This window comes from Saccopteryx leptura, chromosome 3, assembly GCF_036850995.1.
Source record: "Saccopteryx leptura isolate mSacLep1 chromosome 3, mSacLep1_pri_phased_curated, whole genome shotgun sequence".
In the NCBI taxonomy this organism is placed as follows: domain Eukaryota; kingdom Metazoa; phylum Chordata; class Mammalia; order Chiroptera; family Emballonuridae; genus Saccopteryx; species Saccopteryx leptura.
The window spans coordinates 102,367,934-102,392,213 of record NC_089505.1 but is presented as its reverse complement, the minus strand read 5'-3'; the positions used below and the strand labels follow the sequence as shown (position 1 = coordinate 102,392,213).

General features: G+C 41.6%; 2 protein-coding genes across 3 annotated transcripts in view; one reads left to right on the top strand and one right to left on the bottom strand.

The window, feature by feature from the left end:
- PAQR7 (progestin and adipoQ receptor family member 7) overlaps positions 1-24,280 on the top strand; it is a 373,180-nt gene that overhangs the window by 109,275 nt on the left and 239,625 nt on the right. The window lies entirely within an intron of this gene.
- On the bottom strand, positions 882-18,084 carry PDIK1L (PDLIM1 interacting kinase 1 like). Of its 2 annotated transcripts, none has more exons than XM_066375477.1 (3): positions 14,573-18,084; positions 11,914-12,215; positions 882-4,569 (listed from the first exon to the last, which is right to left on the bottom strand). In XM_066375477.1, exons 2-3 carry the CDS (start codon positions 12,196-12,198, stop codon positions 3,829-3,831), a joined length of 1,026 nt encoding a protein of 341 aa, XP_066231574.1. In that variant the 5' UTR covers positions 12,199-12,215; positions 14,573-18,084; the 3' UTR covers positions 882-3,828. The 2 variants fall into 2 exon arrangements, with proteins under 2 accessions (XP_066231574.1, XP_066231573.1); XM_066375476.1 differs by lacking the exon at positions 14,573-18,084 and adding an exon at positions 14,068-14,541.

Sequence of the window (24,280 nt, the reverse complement as noted above, 5' to 3'; positions counted from 1 at the left end):
TGTTAGAGAAAACTCCAACTGGGGTCAGAGATTAGACACTAAACTGGGTGCTTGGGTAAAACCATTACCTCACTAACTGCTGTTATTACTAAAAAATCAAGGAATCAGCCTTTATTTTAAGTAAAACCTATTGGAAAGATATGCAAAGACCATATGAAGGCACTTTGTAAACTGCAAAGGGTTACAAAAAAGCTTGTAAGTACAAATATTAACAGCTTAAGATTAAATTTAAAAAGTTACTGTCTAAATAGAAAGCAAAATTTGCCTGTCTACAAAGGTTATACCAGGAAAAGGTGGCAGAGCCCAAAGCAGACACAATTTCTGATGCCTGCTTTCCTACTCATCACTAGATCACACGTGAATATTTTCTCCTGCCACTTCCCCTCTGCGGTTGCACTGGACCACCAAGTACACCATATCCTCAGTAGTTTGTACATTCTGGAGAAGGCATACATAATAAAACCTATTAAGGAAAGAAAAGAGTGGGCCAGATGATTTTACAGAAAAGAAACCATGGTCTCAAGTTATAGACTGAAAAACTGCATCTTCTTTACTTCATTCTGAGTCTGGAATGCATCCTCAGCTTAATGAGAAAGATAAATAAAAGTAAAATTTCAGGCAATACAAGTTCTTCTGAGAAATACTACAAGATAGTAAGCACTAAAATTTTGGAGAACTTAAAATGCTGAAAGGAACTCCTATAATTAAATCATCTTTTTCTGAGCAATAGCTGCTATTACTGAAAGTTTAATAGATAAGGCTGAAAATGACATTGTTTCAAATTTTATATCCTCTCTCACGTTCATGAGTAATGCACTATGGAACTACTCAGCGAGCCACGGAAGCAGTAATGGAGAATTTCCAGGGTTTTTTTGTTGTTGTTGAAACTCACTTTATTTAAAAAAAAAAAGTCATGAACAATAAATTACAATCATTTCCCCCTTTTATAAATTCTTCATAAAATATATTTGACAATTTAAAAAGAAAATTTCAAAAGTTGCTTTCATTTTGAAGTGCTGATGACATATTTTTGACCATTTTGTCATGCTGGTGAATTATTTTGTAGCTGCTACAATAGTTTGATAAACATTTTTACAATTAGAAACAACAACAAAGAGGAAAAAACAGACCAGCAGAAAAAACTATTCAGTGTGCTATTAAACCAACACTTAACACTTACTTCATCATCATGACAAAGTATCCCTTAGCACCAAAAAATTTACAGGAACCCTCCTAAGTGACAACTAGTGCAAAATAACATTCTAGGAACTAACTGTACAACCCCATATTTTAACTGGCCACAGCTGCCTATAAGCTTATTTGAAATATTTGGTCTTTTTTCAATTAAGACAAATTTCATAAAACACTATAATCCATGGCAAGAGGCTCTATGAAGAATACTTGTTTATTGAGTACCTATTATGGGCAAGGCACTGTGCACAAATTCTTGCTTTCATTTTTCCTCTAGCAAATATCCAGGAATTTTCAAGTATTGTTAGTCATCTTGTATTTCTTCCTCCTGGCTGGAAAAGACCTGTGGCTATACACTATTTTTAACTTGTCATTTTGTCAACTGACCTTCAGTGCTGAGCACACAGTAGGTACTTAATAAATATCTCCTGACTGAAAGAACAAATGAAGACAAAAAATTTACTGTTGTTTTGCTTGGTAGCATAGGCTATTTTAGATTACAAGGACTTGAGAAGATTCTAGAAGAAACTTCCTGATCACCTCACACCCTTACCAGCAGTGAAAGAAAGAATTCCACTTTATAGCTAAAATCTTTCAAAATAAATTATAATCATTAACTTTTAAATGATGTAGGACCCAAAACTATGTACTTAGGAAACCATTGCTCCCAACACATAGATATCTGAAGAGCAAATGAAGTACTGGCATACCATCACGTGAATCATCATGAATCTGTCATGCTACTGACAGGCATTATAATGACGCTTTTGACTTCAGTCCCCTTGGCCCGATTGTGTTATACCAGTTTGGTGATCCAGAGGGTCAGTTATCATGAGGTGCCAGTGTATTGTTCCACTGCTTATCATCTTGAAGGTGATGTTAAAATATGACATTTTGCTTTTATTTTAAAAAGACTTATTTTAATAAAACCTTTTAGTCCAAGTTTCAAACTTCCAGATCAAGTAACACATAGTTCAGAAATTTTATGTACTGTAATTTCTTTGTGCTTTTTCACTCCCTAGAGTCCCTTGAACATATTTTAAATATGAAAAAAATTATGATAGCAATATTCCAAAAGTTGTGGAAGCTCAAAAGGTACATTTGAACAGATTATGCAAACTATTGATGATTTCAATATTCTAATTTTTAAAAAACACTTTTGACCAAAAATTCTAGTGCTTTATAAATATTAACTTAGATAAAAAATGGTTTTAAAGTCTCTCTAATCTTAAAGGTTAATGTTCTGTTTTAGGAAAACTTTCTTTCCTTAGATATTAAGTATCTGTATTTTCAGAAAAACAAACTGAAAATAATCATGTAGGTTAAAATCAAAATGACTTCAAGAAGAATAATGGTCTACTGGCTTTGACACAGACCAAACCAAGTGATTGTATAAATCTATAACTTTTCTACTTGAAAGATATAGTTGATGCCACAATATATTATTCATTTACCAAACTATATAGGTATCATCTCTCACATTAGAAGAAGGTGATCAACATTTAATACAACCATATCTCTACCATTACTGTGTCAAATTAGACAAGAGGAAACAGCATTAGTGCCAAAATGATAGGAATTCCAGTGATGAAACAAGAGACCCTATCAGGGCAGGTAATGTGAGGATAAAGCTCATTTGATTTCTTCAATTTTATGGTGAGGCTTAGACAGTCTTGAAATAAAAAATTAACATATCAAACACAACAATACATATATATAGCAATATTTTCAGAAATAGAAGAATCCTGTGTTCAGATTACAGATGCTCAAGTGCAGACATGTCCCAATGCAGTGGTTTAACTGATTAATTGAATGCTTGGCTACCTAAAGAAAGTATGACTGAATCATCAATATCCTTGCCAACTGCTGCCACACAACTGCACGGCTAATTCTCCTCCTGCAGCTCTGGGGCACTGGAGAGCTCAAACATATTTCAGCAGCTTTGGATCACTTAATTTCATTTCTGTTTAATAAGATTATTTTAGACCCTCCAAAATGTTGCCTTTAAAAAAAACTATAATATTACAAAAATAAAAAAAACTTAGTATGATTTCATTAGAGGGACAGGGTAAGAAGATGAAGGAAGGTTCTTTTATTTTTCATTACTGATTTCACCAGCAAATCTCAAAAACCCAAACCTACATTAAATAATTTAAACAGAACCGGCATTTTCTTCATATGGAATGCAAAATGCACACATTCACATACTTACATATACATAAATATATACATATATGTTTCCTTTACAAAGCTTCAAAGGTTGCATTACCAGCATGCAAACCTCTTCCTCCATGGAAATTCCTAATACTGACAAGGAATGTCTAAAATACTTCTGGAGATATATTTCCAGAAAACTGGACTGTCTTTTCTTCTAGGCTCTTAGAGAATTTTCCTGCCAAACTTCTACCAATGATCATTTAAAAAAATTTTTTTACACCCACATTGGTAATACATTTAAAACATACTAATAAAATGCCAGCTTGGACTTAAGAAAAATGAGGAAAAAAACATCCCACAATAAAAACTAAACCCTTAGAAGGTGGAATTCAGATTTTCATATCCTTTTTCAGCCACATTGTTGCATCACTGTGAAAACAGAAGCAGCATGTCATCCAAGATATTTGCAAATAATATGTGTCACGTTTCCCAGCTACTATCTTTAAATGCAATTTGTACTAATCTGAGTTCTAATTCAAAAGCATCTGGACGATCCTGAGGGTTTGCAGCCAGCATTTCCTTAATCAGTTGTTTCATTCGCCCATTCATATACTTTTTCTTCACAGGAATGAGAAGTTCCATTTTGGGATTTTCCAGAAGTGCCTCCCCAACAGGCACAATTTCAGTTCCTTGCTTTACATAACTCCCCAAGAGTTCCTTCTTTGTTTCTGTGTCTATAAATGTGATCCTTTCCAGCATTGCCCAGATGATAATTCCCAGAGCAAAGATGTCAGCTTTTGCTGTGTAATGTCCCTCCCACACTTCAGGAGCCATGTAGAAATCTGTTCCACAGGCGGTGGAAAGGAAACACTTGTTTACACTGACAGGTTCTTCTGGGTTCTGCCCAGAGGCTGAACACACTTTGCTTAGGCCAAAATCAGCCACTTTCAGTGTGGGTTCCAAGTCACTGGTATCCAACCTGCTTTGAGAAATCAAGATGTTATCAGGTTTAAGATCTCGGTGGATGATCTGGTTTTTATGCAAGAAAGCCAGGGCACTGCTCAGCTGAAGCATAAAGCTGGTGTTAGTTTTACGATTGGGTTTCCGGGACAACAGATACTCATTCATATCTCCTCCGTCACAAAAATCCATCACAAACCACAAGTAATAGGCGCTTCTGGGATCAAAGGCAATTTCTCCTTTTAATGAAGTCTCCACAAGCTATAAGGAAAAGAAACCAGATTGTAATCATCTGCACAGTTTATACAATTCAGTTATAGAAAAAAAAGTAACTGGTTAAGTTAGTCTCCTGCCTGACCAGGCGGTGGTGCAGTGGATAGAGCGTCGGACTGGGATGTGGAGGACCCAGGTTTGAGACCCGGAGGTCCCCAGCTTGAGTGCGGGCTCATCTGGTTTGAGCAAAGCTCACCAGCTTGGACCCAAGGTCGCTGGCTTGAGCAAGGGGTTACTTGGTCTGCTGAAGCCCCGTGGTCAAGGCACATATGAGAAAGCAATCAATGAACTAAGGCGTCACAACGAAAAACTGATGATTGATGCTTCTCATCTCTCTCTGTTCCTGTCTGTCTATCCCTATCTATCCCTCTTTGACTCTCTCTGTCCCTGTAAGAAAGAAAAAAAATCCAATTTTATGTGAATATTCCATAAATATTGTTTTCATAAGTGCATTTTATTTTAAATTTCAGTACTTCAAACTATTTGTTTTTTACATCTTATTTATTGATTTTAGAGAGAAAGGTGGGGAAGTGACTGAGAAGTATCAACTCATAGATGCTTCATTTTAGTTGTTGCTTGTCATATGTGCCTTGACCGAGCAAGCCCAGGGTTTTAAACTGGCGATCTCAGTGTTCCAGGTCAATGCTCTATCCACTGTACCACCTCAGGCCAGGCTCAAACTGTCACTTCTTTTTTTTTTCTTGTGGGAGAGACAGAGAGAATCAGAGAGAGGGCCGGACAGGGACAGACAGATGGGAAGGGAGAGAGATGAGAAACATCAATTCTTTGTTGTGGTTCCTTAGCTGTTCATTGATTGCTTTCTCATATGTGCCTTGACCGGGGGGCTACAGCAGACTGAGTGACCCCTTGCTCAAGCCAGCGACCTTGGGCTCAAGCTGGTGATCCTTGCTCAAACCAGATGAGCTCGCGCTCAAGCTGGCGACCTTGGGGTCTTGAACCTGGGTCCTCCACATCCTAGTCCAAAGCTCTATTCACTGCGCCACTGTCTGGTCAGGCTCAAATTGTCACTTCTTAATGAGTACACGCTAAATCTCCAAGTCAAGAGGTAGAAACTTATTTAAAAATGGTTTGGTTTTTTTTTTTAAAGGGACAGAGAGAGAGTTAGAGAGAGGGATAGACAGGGACAGACAGACAGGAACGAAGAGAGATGAGAAGCATCAATCATCAGTTTTTCGTTGCAACACCTTAGTTGTTCACCAACTGCTTTCTCATATGTGCCTTGACCGCGGGCCTTCAGAAGACCGAGTAACCCCTTGCTGGAGTCAGCGACCTTGGGTCCAAGCTGGTAAGCTTTTTTTTTTTTTTTGGCTCAAGCCAAATGAGCCCGCACTCAAGGTGGCGACCTCGGGGTCTCGAACCTGGGTCCTCGGCATCCCAGTCCGATGCTCTATCCACTGCGCCACCGCCTGGTCAGGCTAAAAATGGTTTTATTTTGAAAAGTATCCAACTGGCTGCACATTTTCTGTATATGCCGATGGAGTTGAACTCTACCCACTTAGCTAATAGCTTCATGAAAACATTGAAATTTCAGCAGCTAGATCCTGGGAGATTGCCAGCTGGGATATAAATTTCAATTAGGAAATTCAATTAAATGAAAGTGCCTGAAATATTCTTCTTACTCATTGCACATATACTATCAACATCATCTGAGAAATTGAGAGGAAAATGATCAAGAAACAACTGATTAGAGAAATAAAGTGTTCTTGTAGTCACTGATGAAAAAGACTGACATCATTACTTCATACATTCTATAAGCAGAATGCAAATATGTTGGCTATCTCTACCATTGGGTGGCTTCTAAAAACCCATTTATAAAAATCATGCCTGACATGCGGTGGCACAGTGGATAAAGCATTGACCTGGGTTTGAAGTCCCAGGCTTGCCCAGATGCAAGGCACATACGAGAAACAACCACTACAAGTTGATGCTTCCTGCTCCTCCCCCCTGCTCTCTCTCCTCTCTAAAATTAAAAAATAAAGAATTTTAAAAAATACTATCAAAATCATATTTGCATTTTTTTGTGTGACAGAGACTGAGAGAGAGACAGAGAGAGGGAACAGACAGGAAGGGAGAGAGATGAGAAGCATCAATTCTTTGTTGCGGCTCCTTATTCTCCTTAGTTGTTCATTGATTGCTTTCTCATATATGCCTTGACTGGGGGGCTCCAGCAGAGCTAGCGACCCCTTGCTCAAGCCAGTGAACTTGGGCTCAGCCAGAGACCCTGGGCTTCAAACCAGCAACCTTTGGGCTCAAGCCAGCGACCCCACACTCAAGCTGGTGAACCCATGTGCAAGCTGGCGACCTCAGGGTTTCAAACCTGGGTCCTCTGCGTCCCAGTCCAATGCTCTATCTACTGTGCCACCGCCTGGTCAGGCTATATTTTCATTTTGATATAAAAATTCAAATATGAGTTTGAATATTCCTTTGATACAAATTGAAAATCTAAAATAAATCACTTTGTTATTATCTAATTATAAATCTTATTATCTGAAATTCAAGAATATATTACTTTACTGAACATGAACTACCATTCTAAAATACAAGCATATAGTGTTTTGTAAGCGTTTGTTCTATGGTGTCCTCTTCAGACCCATGGGTTTAATAGAAACTCAGTAGGAAAGCCAGAGTTGTTGAAGATTAAAGGAACTGCTAATTTTACATTAAAATCTACTGGTACCTCCTCTTGTCATTTTTGCGGGCAGAGGCAAAGAACACCTCTCCACGCCATCTCCCCCCTGGCAAACAGCAGTAATTGCAATGCTGTGCAGATGTCTTTTTTGCATGAATTTTCTTTGTTGTAAGTGTTTGCCAGTGAAGAAAGAAAATTATAGAAAGGTACAGAACACAGTTACTTACCAGGTACACTATTTCTAAATATGCTGAGATTAAAGACCAGCACCATCACTCTTACTTCATTTACTCCTTTTCTGCCTTTACTCTCAAAAACAAACTTCCTAAATAGTTTGAGTAATGCAGAGGCCCAGCATTCAAAGAATGGATTAGAGCAGGGGTCACCAAACTTTTTACACAAGGGGCCAGTTCACTGTCCCTCAGACCGTTGGAGGGCCGGACTATAAAAAAAAACTATGAACAAATCCCTATGCTCACTGCATATATCTTATTTTAAAGTAAAAAAACAAAACGGGAACAAATACAATATTTAAAATAAAGAACAAGTAAATTTAAATCAACAAACTGACCAGTATTTCAATGGAAACTATGCTCCTCTCACTGACCACCAATGAAAGAGGTGCCCCTTCCAGAAGTGCAATGGGGCCGGATAAATGGCCTCAGGGGGCTGCGTGCGGCCCGTGGGCCATAGTTTGGGGACCCCTGGTTTAGAGTAAGACCAGATTGTAAATACATAGATATTTTAGGCTTGACAAGCCACATAAGGTCTGTTTCATATTAATTTTCCTTTTATTTTTTTAAAACTTAAAAAATGTAAAAACTGCCTGGCCTGTGGTCACAGTGGATAAAGCGTCAGCCTGAAATGCTGAGGTCACCAGTTCGAATCCCTGGACTTGCCCAGTCAAGGCACATATGATAAGCAATCAATGAACAATTAAAGTGAAACAACTATGAGTTGATACTTCTCGCTCTACACCCCCCTACTCTCTTTGTAAAATCAATAAATAAAATCTTTGAAAAAAATGTAAAAACTGGCCCTGGCTGGTTGGTTCAGTGGTAGAGCGTCAGCCCGGCATCTGGAAGTCCCAGGTTAGATTCCCAGCCAGGGCACACAGGAGAAGCACCCATCTGCTTCTCCACCCCTCCCCCTCTCCTTCCTCTCTGTCTCTCTTACCCTCCCATAGCCAAGGCTCCATTGGAGCAAAGTTGCCTGGGCACTGAGGATGGCTCCATGGCCTCCACCTCAGGCGCTAGAATGGCTCCGATTGCAGAGGAGCATCGCCCCCTGGTGGGTTGCCGGGTAGATCCTGGTCTGACGTATGTGGGAGTCTGTCTGTCTGTCTGCCTCTCTCCACTTCTCACTTAGGAAAAATACAAAAAAAAAAATACCCCCCATACACAGAAAAAGTAAAAACTATTTTTAGCATGTAGTCATACAAAAACTGGCCCAGGGCTATAGTTGAGGCCTTCTGATTGAGAGATATAGCAATTTGCTTTTTTAAAAAAAATATTTTATTTATTGATTTTTTTAGAGAGAGAGGAGTGATAGAGACAGAGAGAGAAGGGGGAGGAGCAGGAAGCATCAACTCCCATATGTGCCTTGACCAGGCAAGCCCAAGGTTTCGAACCGGCGACCTCAGTGTTCCAGGTCGACGCTTTATCCCACTGCGCCACCACAGGTCAGGCCCAATTTGCTTATTTTTGTATGTAGAAGATATTAGCCATTGATTCTCTTGACTAAAGTCCTTCAATAGCTTCCTTGTTCTCTTAGAATATAGTCTAAATTCTTTAACGGAGGCTAAGGGATCCTGTATGCTTTGACCCCTGTTGAGCTTTCTAGCCTGGCCTGGTAGCTCAGTTGGTGAGCATCCTCCCCAAGTACCAAGGTTGTGGGTTCGATCCCCGATCCCCAGTCAGGGCACATACAGGCATCAATCGATAAATGCATAAATAAGTGGAAAACAAAACAATGTGCGAGCCCCCCCCCCCACTTCCTTTCTCTAAAATCAATCAGTTAAAAAAAAACAAACCTCTACCTATTGTCTTACTATCTTCTTTCTATTTGTAGAAAGTGTCACGCTTTTTGCTTCAATAGATTCGTATGTGTAGTTCTTTCTGCCTGGGAAGTTTTCTTACTCACCTGGCTAATTCCGCTTTACCCTGCAAGCTTTAGTTGAAACAGTTCATAATTCCTGAACTCCAGGATTATGTCAGGTTCCCTATTAATGCTCCTATACCATCCTGAACTTCTCACTCATGACACTCATCACAAGTATGCAGAGTGGCCACTAAGTTCCTATGCATGAGACTGTGTGTCCTCTGTTAATTACTTGTTTTACATTTTCTTCTAGGTGAGGTTTTTAGCTATCAGCAACTAATTTAATGATTCCAACTGACAACAACGAAACTATCTGGAAAAACATGGAGAAAAATAAAAAAAATTTGTATAGAGAATGGAGAAGACCATGCATTGGGACTCTCCCTAGATTTGTTTGATTATCTTTACCAGATGTAAATTTTAAGAAGACACTTGCTTAATAGTGTTGAAGGATATTTGGTTAACTAAACAAATCCATAGAAAAGATAATTTAGAGCTACCCAGCACTGAGTATATCCTATGTGCCAAGTACTGTATCTGTATCACCTCTAATTTCGACAACTCCCATGGAAGACGGAAATTATTATTCCTATTTTACATACAAAGATACAGATTCTGGGAAAAGTTAGGTTATTTACCCAAGGTTGTACACTGAGCAAAAAGTGCCACAAGTCAAACACAGGTCTATTAAGCTTTAAAAGAGGAAAGAGACTATTAAACGAAAAGATGCTTTGGATTAAAAAAAAAATCACTGAATCAAGTCTGGAAGTACTTACACGTTAAAGCCTTGAAAGAACAGCTAATAACCAGTACTATAAGGATTACTTGATCTGGACTCAAGGATACCATAAGCACTAAGTCACATGTTTAAATGTCTTTTGGAAAAAGATTATGCATCTTGGTCTCCAAAATTCAATGCAAAGTTCAGTACGGTTCTATACACTTTTAAGAGGAAATGTGGTGCTAAGAATATTTCCGATATTTTCTATGAATGCAACTTACAAATTAAGCATTTTTATAAAAGTAAACAATAATTCAAATAGAGGCAAAAAAGTTGTGTTTTATATTCAGTTAGAAAACTGCAGGGCATAGCATGTTAAACTGCAATATAAACTAGATTTTCAGGATTAATATTTATTCACCATACAATGAAAATTTCAAGTTTCTAATTACAAGTATTGTTTGTTTTGTTGTTCCTAGTCTTATAAGCCTTTGTTGTTTTAAACAGACTTTTGTACCCTGATGGTAAATTCTGAATTTAGACATACTCATGGAAAATTATTTCCTTTTCCAGGAATGACTGGACTTGCCCTGGCTGGATAGCTCAGTTGGTTAGAGGATCGTCCCAAAGCGCAAAGGTTGCCGGTTCAATCCCTGGTTAGGGCACATACAGGAACAGACTGAAGTTCCTGTCTCTCTCCCTTCCTCTAAAATCTGTAAAATAAACATTAAAAAAAATAACTGGACTTAAGAAATTTTGCTCTTGCATTTAATTAGCTATGCCTTAGTATCTTTTCTTAGAGCTACTAGAGATTTTGATCTATGGCAGAAGCCAACCTAAAAAAAATACCTAACCTTTTCTGTTTTCATATGTTAATGCTTTTCCCAGGGCTGCAAAAGAGTAATTTGAAGGTTAAGAGAACATTAGGGTTTTTTTTGTTGTCAGAGACTTATGTTCATCTCCCAATTCTGTTACTTGCTAGCTATGTGACTTTGGATAAATTCATTATATATTCTAAGCCTCTGTTTCTTCATCTGTAATGGAGATAATAATACTTTCCTCATAGTATTGTTCTTAGCAACTGCCTTTAAAGCACTTAGTACAAACCATAGAACTAAGCAGGAATCCAAACATTAGCTTTAGCACTATTAATAACAAGTGCTAAGCCATATACTTCATGAAAATTAAGTAGAACTGAATGATTAAGAAACCATATAAGCATTTAAGAGCAAAGGCTTATATTCTAACCAGTGCTCAATTACCTATGGGTGCTGCTATTGGTTGTGGAGTGTTTCCTTTTCTTCTGTCTTCAGTTTTAAAAAAATTGATTTCAAATAAGTATACTTTATTAGACTCTAGTCTTGATCACTTTCCTAGTTCCTATCTTGCCCCATTCATATGCAGATTGGCAAGTATCATGGCATAACAGGTGGCTTTTTTTATTCTTAGGTATTTGCATCACAGGTTTAAATAAAACCTTGTTTTATAGCAAACATGTAACCCAATTCTTGGTAGGCCCCTATCTGCTCCTAACTATGTAAACACCTGCATTTTAAAAAATACTTTATTTATTGGTTTTTACAGAGACAGGAGAGAAAGGGGAGCATGGAATGGGAAGTATCAATTCATAGTTGCTTCATGTTAGTTGTTCATTGCTTGCTTGTTGTATGTGCCTTGACCAGGGAAGCCCAGGGTTTCGAACTGGCAACCTTGGCATTCCAGGCCGAAGGTTTATCCACTGCGCCACCACAGGCCAGGCAACACCTGCATTTAAAAGTAGTCCATCTGACTCTTTTACTCCTCTTCTTGCTCACCAGTGCTACGTTCAAATCATCTCTATTTCCCATTCAGCCACACATACCTGTAAATAAAGGGAAGAATTAGAGCCATGGGACATCTTTTGCACCATCCCATCTTTTTGTAGGATGCATTCCTCCAAGTGAATCACATTTGGATGTTGGCTCTTGATACTGCTTAGTGCCCAGAATTCACGCAGGGCTAGTTCAACATTCTCAGGAGCATGGCATCGAATTTTCTTCACTGCCACCCGTGCAGAGGTCTTTCTGATGACGGCTTCATACACAACACCGTAACTACCTCGGCCTACCTCCCGTATTAGATCGTACTTTGGCTGGCTACTCACCATCTTCAAGGTCAAGGTTTCTGGAAAAATCAACAAAGTGCTCTATTGAAATTAAGCATGCCTATTGGCTTGTATTTCTTTTTATGTATGATTTAGTTATCATTGGTCTCACTGTTTGCAATGCTTGAGAGATATTTGCTATATCTTGGACAAATTTAAATATTTTAATAACAGTAAAGCAGCTAACATTTATGTAGAACTTACCATGTATCAGGAACTGTTCCAAGCAAAAGTAGGCTTACTAGTGGGGCAAAAGTAGATTTACAGTTGTGAGTATATGAAAGTTTATTCTCGTATTACTTAATAAATTACTGTATTATTTTCCATATGAACAACTGTAAACCCACTTTTCCCTACCATGTATTCTGGATATCAGCCCTCTGTCAGATATATGCATTAATACACTTAATGTGCCTAATAATGTTATGAAGTAGATACTATTATGGTCATTTTACAGATGAGGAAACTAAAGCATGCAGAGTTTAAGCAACATATCCAAGGTCAGCTAGGCGTTGTGGACCTGAGATTTGAAATCAAGCCATTTGGCTCTGACATCCAAAATTTAATTCATTACACTGTATTGCCTCTTACACAAACGGCTTCAATACTGTTAAAAATAAACCAAGAAATTCAGCATTCTTACTGATCAAGAATAAACAAATTCCAGCTTCTCTTTAAAGCTGACACTCACATAAAAGGTCATAAAACAACCAAATTAAAAACAACAAAAAACAAAAACCCTCACAGTTAGAAATACAAACACCTGGCTTATGCTTAGGGACTGAAAGTGAACCAGAGCATATGTAGAACTGAAAACGTATACTGTTTTACTATTTGAAAGTAAACAGTCAAAATGTATATATTCCTATTTTACTTTGCTTCCTTATTTATTGCCAATTAGGTGGAAATAAAGTTTGTGGAGAAACATGTTCCTTTAAAAATAAAGGAAGCTACTTAGACTATGATTAGCTATTTGTGGTTTAACAGGGGTTATTTAGATCTAGGTTATTTTTGCTACTCAAAACTGTCCTACATATCAAGGGACTGTCTTTGTTTGGGGGAACAAAAAGCTACTGACCCTTGAGCCTGAAAACCTGGGAACAGCTACTTTAAGTCCATAGTATCGATTTAATAAAGCAAACAAAAGCTTCCGAGATTGCTTCTCAGTCACACTTCCTCTGATTGGACACCCACCCTTCAAGTTCCTAGTGTATTTCCTAGTGTCTGATTTCCTGGCCCAGAATCCCCTGCCCTAACTACACTGCAGACTTTTTTTTTCCCTTCTCCGCGGGTCGCCAATTATTGTCCATCTCAAAGTGGCTGCGTCTTTGAAGCTGTCCCATACATCCAGAGGACAGAGCACCTGAACAAGGGGGAGGGTGTTTAGGAAATCCTTGCGATCCGGGTTCCAACGCGAGACGATGATGCAGCCTGTGCGATCCCCCGTGCCCAGGCGGGCATCCCGGGCTCTCGCGCCCGCTGCGCCAGCTCAGCGCTCGGACGCGGGCCGGCGGGCCACACACCTGCCGGTGCCGGGCAGAGGTGTTGCCAGACGTGGCGGCCCAGGGCCCAGCTCATTGGCCAAGTACCAGGCCCACCCCCTCCTCAGCGGCGTCCAGATGAAAGCCAGGGGAATCCTCCCGAGGCCTCTAACCCGCAGGGTCCAGTCCTGGGGCTGGGGGCCGAGACCAGAGGCCTGGGGGAGAGGCCACAGGCTTTAAAAGAGGAGGCGGGTGGCCTGAGGTGTGCGGGCCGGAGGCCAGGGAGCGCGAGGCCTTCCCCAGGATCCCTCGGCTGACAGATCTGTGACAGCCCCCCTGGAGAGGGAGGCACGTGCAGGGCCTCTCTGCCAGGCTGTAGGGCCGAATTTACCTCAGGGTAGCCGCCGCCGCTTCTCCCTCTCACGGACTCTGCAGGCCGCCATTATCGGGCAGCTCGCGCCTCCGCCGCCGCGGCCTCCAGTCAGAGGCCGGCGCGCGCCCCCGTGGTGCGCGGACACACACCCTTACGCCCCGCGGCCCCGCCCCCCTCCGGCTTTCCGTAGCGCGGGCCGGGACACCTCGCGCTGTCCCTATTGGGCGGGCGCCCGGCGCTCCCCTGGCGGCCTTGCTGCTCCCCTGGCTTCCAGGAGCCGGGACTTGCAAAAGGTGTACGCGCTCCGGCACGCACCACTCCTGTTCCTCCACGCAGGGGAGGCCAGGGCCGGGAGCGCGAGGCCACCGCTAGCTCGAGACTCGGTTGTGCTCCAGCCGCATCCCGCGCGCGCGGCTCGCGGCGCCGGGACCGGACCTCAGCAGCACGTCCGAGCAGGGGGTGCGCGCTCTGCGCGGTGGCCCCTCCCTCACCCCACCCCCTCCCCGCTCTCCTGCGGACCTACCCAGCCGCGGGCAGGTGTGCGCAAGTCGCTAGGGTGGGACGCCTGGTGCATCTTCCTCGGCGCGGGCCTGGGGTGCGTGCGGGATGCGGGGCGTTTCGGCGGGTCCGCGTGGAGGCGCGGCCGGAGCTGGGAGGCCTGGTGCCCGCCCCGCCGGGAGGGAGGCTTCACCTTTTGTCAGTCACTGAGCCATGTTTGCAGGCGATGCAGTTGCCGAGACGGCGGCGGCGCGGGGCTGGGTGCAATCATCTGGGAAGAAGCCGTCCCCTGCCCCGCCGGCGCGGTGGTATCTCCCTTAAAGAAGCCGGCGCCTCATTGTTCCTGGGCCGCGGCTGACGGGACTCGGGGGCGCCCTGCCCGGCGCGAGAAGGAAGGGGCGGTGGCGCCGGACCCTGACTGCTGTCGCCCGCGCAGGTCCTGCTCGGCGGCTGCACCCGCGGGGTCGTGGAGAGGAGGGATCCAGCGGGCGCGCGGCTGGAGGCGGCGGTCCCAGCCGGCCGGGGCCTGGATTGGCAAGGAACTCAGCCGCTCTCGCGGGCCTGACGGTCAGTCCGAGTGATGGGGCCGCCTGACAGCCGTCAGGCACATCCAGCGCGCGCTTTCGTTTGAGCCAGCTCCGGACTGTCAAGTTACTCAGAGACCAGGACTAATCAGTCATTCAGTTAGTTACACAGATCAGTAAGCATCCAGCAGGAATGTCCATTCCTTCTTCACTTATTATGCACCTACTATTTGGTAAATAAGGTAATTGTTCCTCCTCCCACTGCTGTATAAGGCACGGTGGGCAAAGAATCCGTCACTGCCTCCAAGGAACCAATTACCCATTTTATTTTCTGTCCTTAATTTATTGACTTCTCTAGAATCTAGAACAGGGGTTGGGAACCTTTTCGGCTGAGAGAGCCATGAACGCCACATATTTTAGAATGTAATTCCGTGAGAGCCATGCAACGACCCATGTACATTACGCATTATCCAATAAAAATTTGGTGTTGTCCCAGAGGACAGCTGTGATTGGCTCCAGCCTCCCACAACCATGAACATGAGCGGTAGGAAATGAATGGATTGTAATACATGAGAATGTTTTCTATTTTTAACGTTATTATTATTTTTTTATTAAAGATTTGTCTGCAAGCCATAGGTTCCCAACCCCTGGTCTATAACTAGGTCAGATCTTTAAATTCTCTCTCCTAATCCTAATTAAATTCCCACAAGGGCAAGCTTTATTATGAACTGTTTTTACAAATGAGGAAACAGAACTCTGACTTACTTGACCCAGAGGTGTCTTTTTTAGGGGGGAGGGGGCCTGCTTTGAACACCCACTCCCCTGGTGTAACACCGCCCCCCATTCCCCCCAAAACTGCTCTGAAATCTGTTCCAGACTTTTGTCCTGAGTTCCATGTACCAATCTCCACCTTTCTACCAGGACTACTAAAGTCAGCCAAGGCTTGGTTTCTGCTCTTGAAAGTACATAGAGGGAAAATACAGAAGGCTCTGTGAAGACAGCTACCTGTACGGGTAATCGGTTAGAATCGGGGAGGTTATCTCTAGGCCAGAGGAGGTTTTTCCTTTTGTTTGTCTGAGTCATTAAATACAGGAGTCCCTCATTTCAAGCTGGCTGCAGAACTGAGACTTGAAATCCACCCCAAAGATAGGGTGAATCTAAAGTCTATGTGTTGGATTTAGGGCTTGTGAAGCCTGAAACAATTTGGAGTGTCTTCTTTAAGAAAACAACTACAAAATGGCCTTGTAAACACATTGCTGGGCCCTGGGAAAGGGTTTCTAAGTGAGGGACTCTGAAGTTTAACCTTTCTTCAGGGTAAATCACCCCCTATTTATTACATTATATCATTATTTGTTTGCCCACAGGTTTTCTCCTGCTGGACTGAGAGTTCCTGGGACTCTTGAGACAGGAATCTTATCTGTAATTCTCTGCAGCCTTCTCTATGTGTTGTGTTAGATTAGAAAATACACCTGAGGATAGCATTCTCAGATACAGTAATGCATCGCTAGTGGGAAGGCAAAAGATGAACTCCAATTAAGGAAATTTGCCAGTATATACCCACATTACCTGTTTTTTACTCTTTCGCCCAGTAATTCTAGGTTAGATTTTTAACTTCTAGGACTCTATCCTAGTGGTATATTGGTATAAAAAATACAAAAAGCTGTATGCACAGGGCTATTCATCATAGTATTATTTTTATAGCTAACGATCAGAAAGTGCTCACATGTCAATAAGAACTGGCTGAATAAATTACAGTACATGGGAATGAAGTGCTACTCAGCTGTAAAAAAAAAAAAAATAGGCAGCTCTTGCAACATGCAGTGTTCCTACTCCAGCTATGGCATCTTACCGTTTTGATAAGGACCTTTTTGGTTTTTTACAAATTATTACTTAAAATGATATAATAGCCTGCCTGCTGTGTTAGGAGTGTGATATATTTTCCTAATGGTCTTTTTTTTTTTTTTCTTTTCCTATACATTTGAGAGAGAGAGAGAGAAAAAAAAACATCAACTCGTTCTGTTTGGTTGTGTAGTCATTGGTTGCTTCTCAGATGTGCCCTGACTGGGGATCAAACCTGTGACCTTGGTGAACCGGGACAACTCTCTATCCACTGAGCCACTGACCAGGGCCTAAAAATTATTTTTTCAATTACAGTTTATATTCAGTATTGTTTTGTATTAGTTTCAGGTGTATAACATAGTGATTAAACAATCATATACTTTGCAAAGTGTTCCTAATATTTCCAGTACCATCTGGCACCATACATATTTATTACAATATTATTGACTATATTTCCTATGCTGTACTTTATATTCCCATGACTGTTTTGTAACTACCAATCTGTACTTCTCAATCCCTTCACCTTTTGTGTGTGTGTGTGTGTGTGTGTGTGTGTGTGTGTGTGTGTGACAGAGACAGAGAGAGTCAGAGAGAGGGACAGACAGACAGGAAGGCATTATGGGCACCTTAGTTGTTCATTGATTGCTTTCTCATATGTGCCTTGACCAGGGGGCTCCAGCAGACTGAGTGACCCCTTGCTCGAGCCAGCGACCTTGGGCTCAGGCTGGTGAGCCTTCCTCAAACCAAATGAGCCCGCGCTCAAGCTGGCGATCTTGGGTCTCTAACCTGGGTCCTCCGTGTCCCAGTCCAATGCTCTACCCACTGCGCCACCGCCTGGTTAGGCCATTCACCTTTTTTACCCAGTCTCCTATATGCCCTCCCCTCTGGCAACCATCAGTCTGTCCTCTGTATCTAGGAGTCTGTTTTGTTTGTTCATTTATATTGGTGTTTAGATTCCACATATAAGAGAAATTATATGGTATTTGTCTTTCTCTGACTGACTTATTTCAGTTAGCATAATACTCTCTAGGTCCATGCTGTTGCAAATGATAAGATTTCATTCTTTCTAATGGTCGAGTAATACTCCATTGTATATACCACAGCTGTTTTATCAACCCCAGTCTTCTAAAAATGATTTACTGTGTGGATCAGAGGGGGTACGGGGAAGAGACTTCACTGAATATATTTTATTATATAGTTACTGTTTTGGAGCCTGGTAAATATTTTGCATCTTTATAAGAAAGTTCAATAAAAAAGAATAAAATACTTCATAAAATTAAAAATAAAGGGAAACAAATGAACCATTTGTATGTGAGATTGGTAGCATAACTACACAGAAAATTTAAAGTGATTTTATAAATATTTTGATTGTACCTCCCTAATGGAATAGACTAAGGATAGCTAGAACTGAATAGAAATATTAAATTGCATTTATTAGTCTTATTATTAGCAGTAAAATTGATATTGCTACTTTAAAACAGGTATATTTTAGGATAAAGTGGATACATAATAATGTTAATGGCATTAGGAATCAAGATTTTCAATGTATCAGAAAGAGTTATAAGTATTAAAGACAATTAGTATTATCTTAGGTCTGAATTAGATAGTGGAATGAAGTATGTATCTTTTTTTAAAATTCATTTTAGAGAAGAGAGAGAGAGAAAGGGGGGAGGAGCAGGAAGCATCAACTCCCATATGTGCCTTGACCAGACAAGTGCAGGGTTTTGAACTGGCGACCTCAGGGTTCCAGGTCGACCCTTTACCCACTGCACCACCACAGGTCAGGCAAGGCAATATGTATCTTTCAATTCTGCCGACAAGCAATGACCAACCTAGTAGTAACCGAACACCCCTAGTGCACAGATTTGGTCTCTAAATACCATTTTTTTAATTAAAAAAAAAAAAAAATGAAAGGAAAAGGAAATCAAGACTATTTTCATAAATATCTAGTTCCAGATCCAGAGCAGGAAAAATGAGTTTGGGCATCTTGTGCCTGGAAGCCAGGAAACTGTATCAGACTATTGGGGTCATGTAACAGTGACTGGAGCATCAATACAAGGAAACCCACTGGCCAAAGATGGGATAATTTGAGCATTAAAAGAAAAGTGATTTTAATAGAGTACAACACATTGTCTCAACGCATCAAGGTAGTGAGTTTGATCCCCAGTCAGGGCATTAGAAAAACAAAACAAAAAATATATGTAAAAATCCATTAATAATAATGATACTTAAAGAAAACAATACATTTGTTGCTGTTAGAGTTTTATAGAGAATTAACTACCCTGCTCACAAAAATTGGGATATTTTATCACTTCATATTCATTTTGAAATATCCCCTAATTTTTGTAAGCAGTATAATTACTCTGAACATTGATAAATAAAGGGAAATAATCAAACATTTTCCTGGTATTTCCTTAATGAGTGACATTCCAGGTAACTAAATAGTAGATAAAGTTATATTTTAAAAATTGAGAGGCCCTGGCCGGTTGGCTCAGTGGCAGAGCGTCGGCCTGGCATGCAGGGGTCCCGGGTTCGATTCCCGGCCAGGGCACACAGGAGAAGCGCCCATCTGCTTCTCTACCACTCCCCCTCTCCTTCCTCTCTGTCTCTCTCTTCCCCTCCCGCAGCCGAGGCTCCACTGGAGCAAAGATGGCCCGGGCGCTGGGGATGGCTCCTTGGCCTCTGCCCCAGGCGCTAGAGTGGCTCAGGTCGCAACAGAGCGACGCCCCAGAGGGACAGAGCATCGCCCCCTGGTGGGCAGAGCATCGCCCCTGGTGGGCATGCCGGGTGGATCCCGGTCGGACGCATGCAGGAGTCTGTTTGACTGTCTCTCCCCGTTTCCAGCTTCAGAAAAATACAAAAAAATAAATAAATAAATAAAAATTGAGATATAATTGGTATATAATATATTAGTTTCAGATACACAATATAACGATTTGAAATATGTGTATATTGGGAAACGATCACAATAAGTCTAGTTAACATCCGCCACAAGAAAAGTTTTTGTTGTTTTTTTTGTTTTGTTTTGTTTTTGAGACAGAGAGAGTCAGAGAGAGGGATAGACAGGGACAGACAGGAATGGAGAGATGAGAAGCATCAATCATTAGTTTTTCGTTGTGCATTGCAACACCTTAATTGTTCATTGATTGCCTTCTCATACGTGTCTTGACCGCGGGCCTTCAGCTGACCAAGTAACTCCTTGCTCGAGCCAGCAACCTTGGGCTCAAGCTGGTGAGCTTTTTGCTCAAACCAGATGAGCCCTCGCTCAAGCTGGCAACCTTGGGGTCTCGAATCTGGGTCTTCCACATCCCAGTCTGACCCTCTATCCACTGCGCCACCGCCCGGTCAGGCAGAAAAGTTGTTTTTATAGAAGAATTCCAACTAATAAACACAGAAGACATGATAGCAGTAGAAAAGCATCGTTTTGGCCCTGGCCAGTTAGCTCAGTCAGTTAAGAGCCTCCTTCCGAAACAAGGATGCGGGTTTGATCCCCGATCAGGGCACACACAGGAAGCAACCAAAAAATGCACAACTGAGTGAGACAACAAATGCTTCCCTCCTCCCCCCCCCCCTCTCATTTCCTCTCTCTGTCTCTCTAAAAATCAGTTTAAAAAATTAAGCCCTGCCTGACCAGGTGGTGGTATAGTGGATAGAGCATCAGACCAGGACACGGATGACCCAGGTTCGAGACCCCGAGGTTGCCAGCTTGAGCACGGGCTCATCTAGTTTGAGCAAAGCTCACCAGCTTGAGCCCAAGGTCTCTGGCTCGAGCAAGGGGTCACTCAGTCTGCTGTAGCCCCCTGGTCAAGGCACATATGAGAAAGCAATCAATGAACAACTAAGGTGCCGCAATGAAGAACTGATGCTTCTTTCTCATCTCTCTCCGTTCCTGTCTGTCTGTCCTTATCTGTCCCTCTCTCTGACTCTCTCTGTCTCTGTCACAAAAAAAATTAAACCTTGGCCAGATAGCTTGGTTGGTTGGAGTGACGTCCTGCAGCGCAGAGGTTGCCAGTTTCAACTCCCTGGTCAGGGCACAGACAAGAACAGCTTGATGTTCCTATCTTTCTCCCTGCCTCTCTCGAAAAAAGAAAAGTATGATTTTGCAGATGTTAATGAAATACCGAGTCTAGGCATTATCATAAAATGATGCTAAAACAATTGGGTGATTTGAACCCACAGGCAAGGGAAATAAAGGCAAAAATAAATAAATGGGACTATGTCAAAAAGCTTTTGCAAATGAAAGAAACTGATAAAAGACCAAAAAGGTACCAATCGAAAGTGAGATATTTACAAACAACAGCTCTGACAAAGGGCTAATATAAAAAATATATGAAGAACTCATAAAACTCAACACCAAATAATCCAATTAAAAAATGGGCAGAGGAACTGATTGTGTGACACCTCTCTTGTGAAGACATGCAAATGGCCAACAGATATATGAAAAGATGCTTGATTTCACTAAGCTATTAGGGAAATGCAAATCAAAACTAAAATGAGATACTAACTCATTGGCTATTATCAACAAGACAGGTAGTAAGTGTTGGAGAGATTATGGAGAAAAGGAACCCTCATTCATTACTGATGAGAATGTAAACTGATATAGCTGCAATGGAAAACAGTCTGTTGATTCCTCAGAAAATTAAGAGTAGAGTTACTGGCCTAACCTGTGGTGGCGCAGTGGATAAAGTCTCTACCTGGAATGCTGAAGTTGCCTGTTTGAATCCTCGGGCTTGCCTGGTCAAAGAACATGTGGGAGTTGATGCTTCCTGCTCCTCTTCCCTTCTCTCTCTCTCTTTCTCTTCTCTCCCCCCCAAAAAAAGAATAAATAAAATCTTTAAAAAATCATTAAAAAAAAAGAATAGCATTACTATATTACCCAGTGATTCCTCTATTGGATATTTACCCAAAAATCTCAAAAAGACACATATATGCACCCCCATGTTCATTACAGCATTATTCACGATGGCCAAGAGAGACAAACAAATTGTCCTTCAATAGAGTATTGGATAAAGAAGATGAGGTACATAAATATAATGGAATACTACTTGGCCATAAGATGAAATACTGCCATTGTGACAACATGGATGAACCTTGAGAATATTATGCTAAGTGAAATAAGTCAGAAAAAGCTAAGAACTATATGATTGTACTCATGTGGGATATAAAAATGATACTCCTAGACCTAGACAGCAGTATGGTGGTTACCAGAGGGAAGGGGGAGGGGAATGATGGAGGAAAAACAAAACAAAAAATGGGTGAAAAATTGTTGGGGAACTTTGCAATGAAGAGCTTAGGCTAAGAGCCTGAACCCATAAATCAATCTCAAATCACTAAGTGCTCTCCATGAAATATTCTTTTTTATTTTTAAAATATGGTATGAATTGAGGGGAGTAAGAAATATCAACTCATAGTATCACTTGAGTTGTTCATTGGTTGCTTATCATATATGCCAGGAGTTCCCAAACTTTTTACACAGGGGGCCAGTTCACTGTCCCTCAGACCATTGGAGGGCCAGACTATAAAACTATGACCCTGGCCGGTTGGCTCAGTGGTAGAGCATCAGCCTGGCGTGCAGGAGTCCCGGGTTTGATTCCCGGCCAGGGCACACAGGAGAAGCGCCCATCTGCTTCTCCATCCCTCCCCCTCTCCTTCCTCTCTGTCTCTCTCTTCCCCTCCCGCAGCCAAGGCTCCATTGGAGCAAAGATGGCCCGGGCGCTGAGGATGGCTCTGTGGCCTCTGCCTCAGGAGCTAGGATGGCTCTGGTTGCAACAGAGCAATGCCCCAGATGGGCAGAGCATCGCCCCCTGGTAAGCATGCCAGGTGGATCCCGGTTGGGCGCATGCAGTAGTCTGTCTGACTGCCTCCCTGTTTCAAACTTCAGAAAAATACAAAAAAAAACCAAAAAAAAAAAACCACAAAAAGAAAAAGAAAAAAAAAACTATGAACAAATCCCTATGCACACTGCACATATCTTATTTTAAAGTAAAAAAACGGGAACAAATACAACATTTAAAATAAAGAACAAGTAAATTTAAATCAACAAACTGACCAGTATTTCAATGGGAACTATGGGCCTGCTTTTGGCTAATGAGATGGTCAATGTCCACTAATGAAAGAGGTGCCCCTTCTAGAAGTGCGGCAGGGGGCTGGATAAATGGCCTCGGGACCGCATGCGGCCTGTGGGCTGTAGTTTGGGGAACCCTGGTAGATGCCTTGATGAGGCAAGCCCAGAATTTCAAACCACTGACCTCAGCATTCTAGGTTGACACTTATCCAGGGGTCCCCAAACTATGGCCCTGCGGGCTGCATGCGGTCCCCTGAGGCCATTTATCCAGCCACCGCTGCACTTCCGGAAGGAGCACCTCTTTCATTAGTGGTCAGTGAGAGAAGCATAGTTCCCATTGAAATACTGGTCAGTTTGTTGATTTAAATTTACTTGTTCTTTATTTTAAATATTGTATTTGTTCCCGTTTTATTTTTTTACTTTAAAATAAGATATGTGCAGTGTGCATAGGGATTTGTTCATAGTTTTTTTTATAGTCCGGCCCTCCAACGGTCTGAGGGACAGTGAACTGGCCTCCTATGTAAAAAGTTTGGGGACTCCTGCTCTATCCACTGTGCCACCACAGGCCACATGAAATAATCTTACCTGGGGGAAAAAAAAAATCTAAACTTAAGCCAAGATCTAATTAACAGGTTACCAGAAATAGGGGGGACAGGCTATCACCACAATTAGCCAAACTCAAAATATGAGATATACTATAGGACAAGTGACCTGGTTTTTGCAACAAATTCATGGCCTGAAAATAAAAAGGAAAGGTGAACTGTTAAAGTATAAAAGTCAAGACTTTTCCAAACCCAGAAACATTTGGATCCTGTTTCAAGTGAGCCAACCATCAAAAAACATCTTTGATACAATCAGGGCATTTTAAATATGAACTGATAGATGAAATGAAAGAATTATAGTCCTTCTTTGTTAGTGGGATAATGACACAGTGCTTAGAGAAATAAAGATCTTTTTGAAATAATTAGAACTGCTCAGTGATGTATTATGGATAAAATAAAAGTGAGATCTGGGATATACTTTAAAATACTCCACGGCAGCATAGCAAACAAAAAGAGGGAGAATGTTGGTAGTTGTTGAAGCCTGGTGCTGATAACATGGGGTTTGTTATTCTATTCAACTTTTGTGTGTGTTATAATTTTTTCATAATAAAAAGACAACCATGCTCAAAAATGAAATGAGTTTCTTCACTAGGTGAACTTGGATGTAGCAATCCTGCCACCTGGTGACAAATCCTATTAGTGCAGCTTCTGCCCCAGCCTAATTCCATCTGAATTCCCAGACCTGTTTAGAAGAGTAATATTTA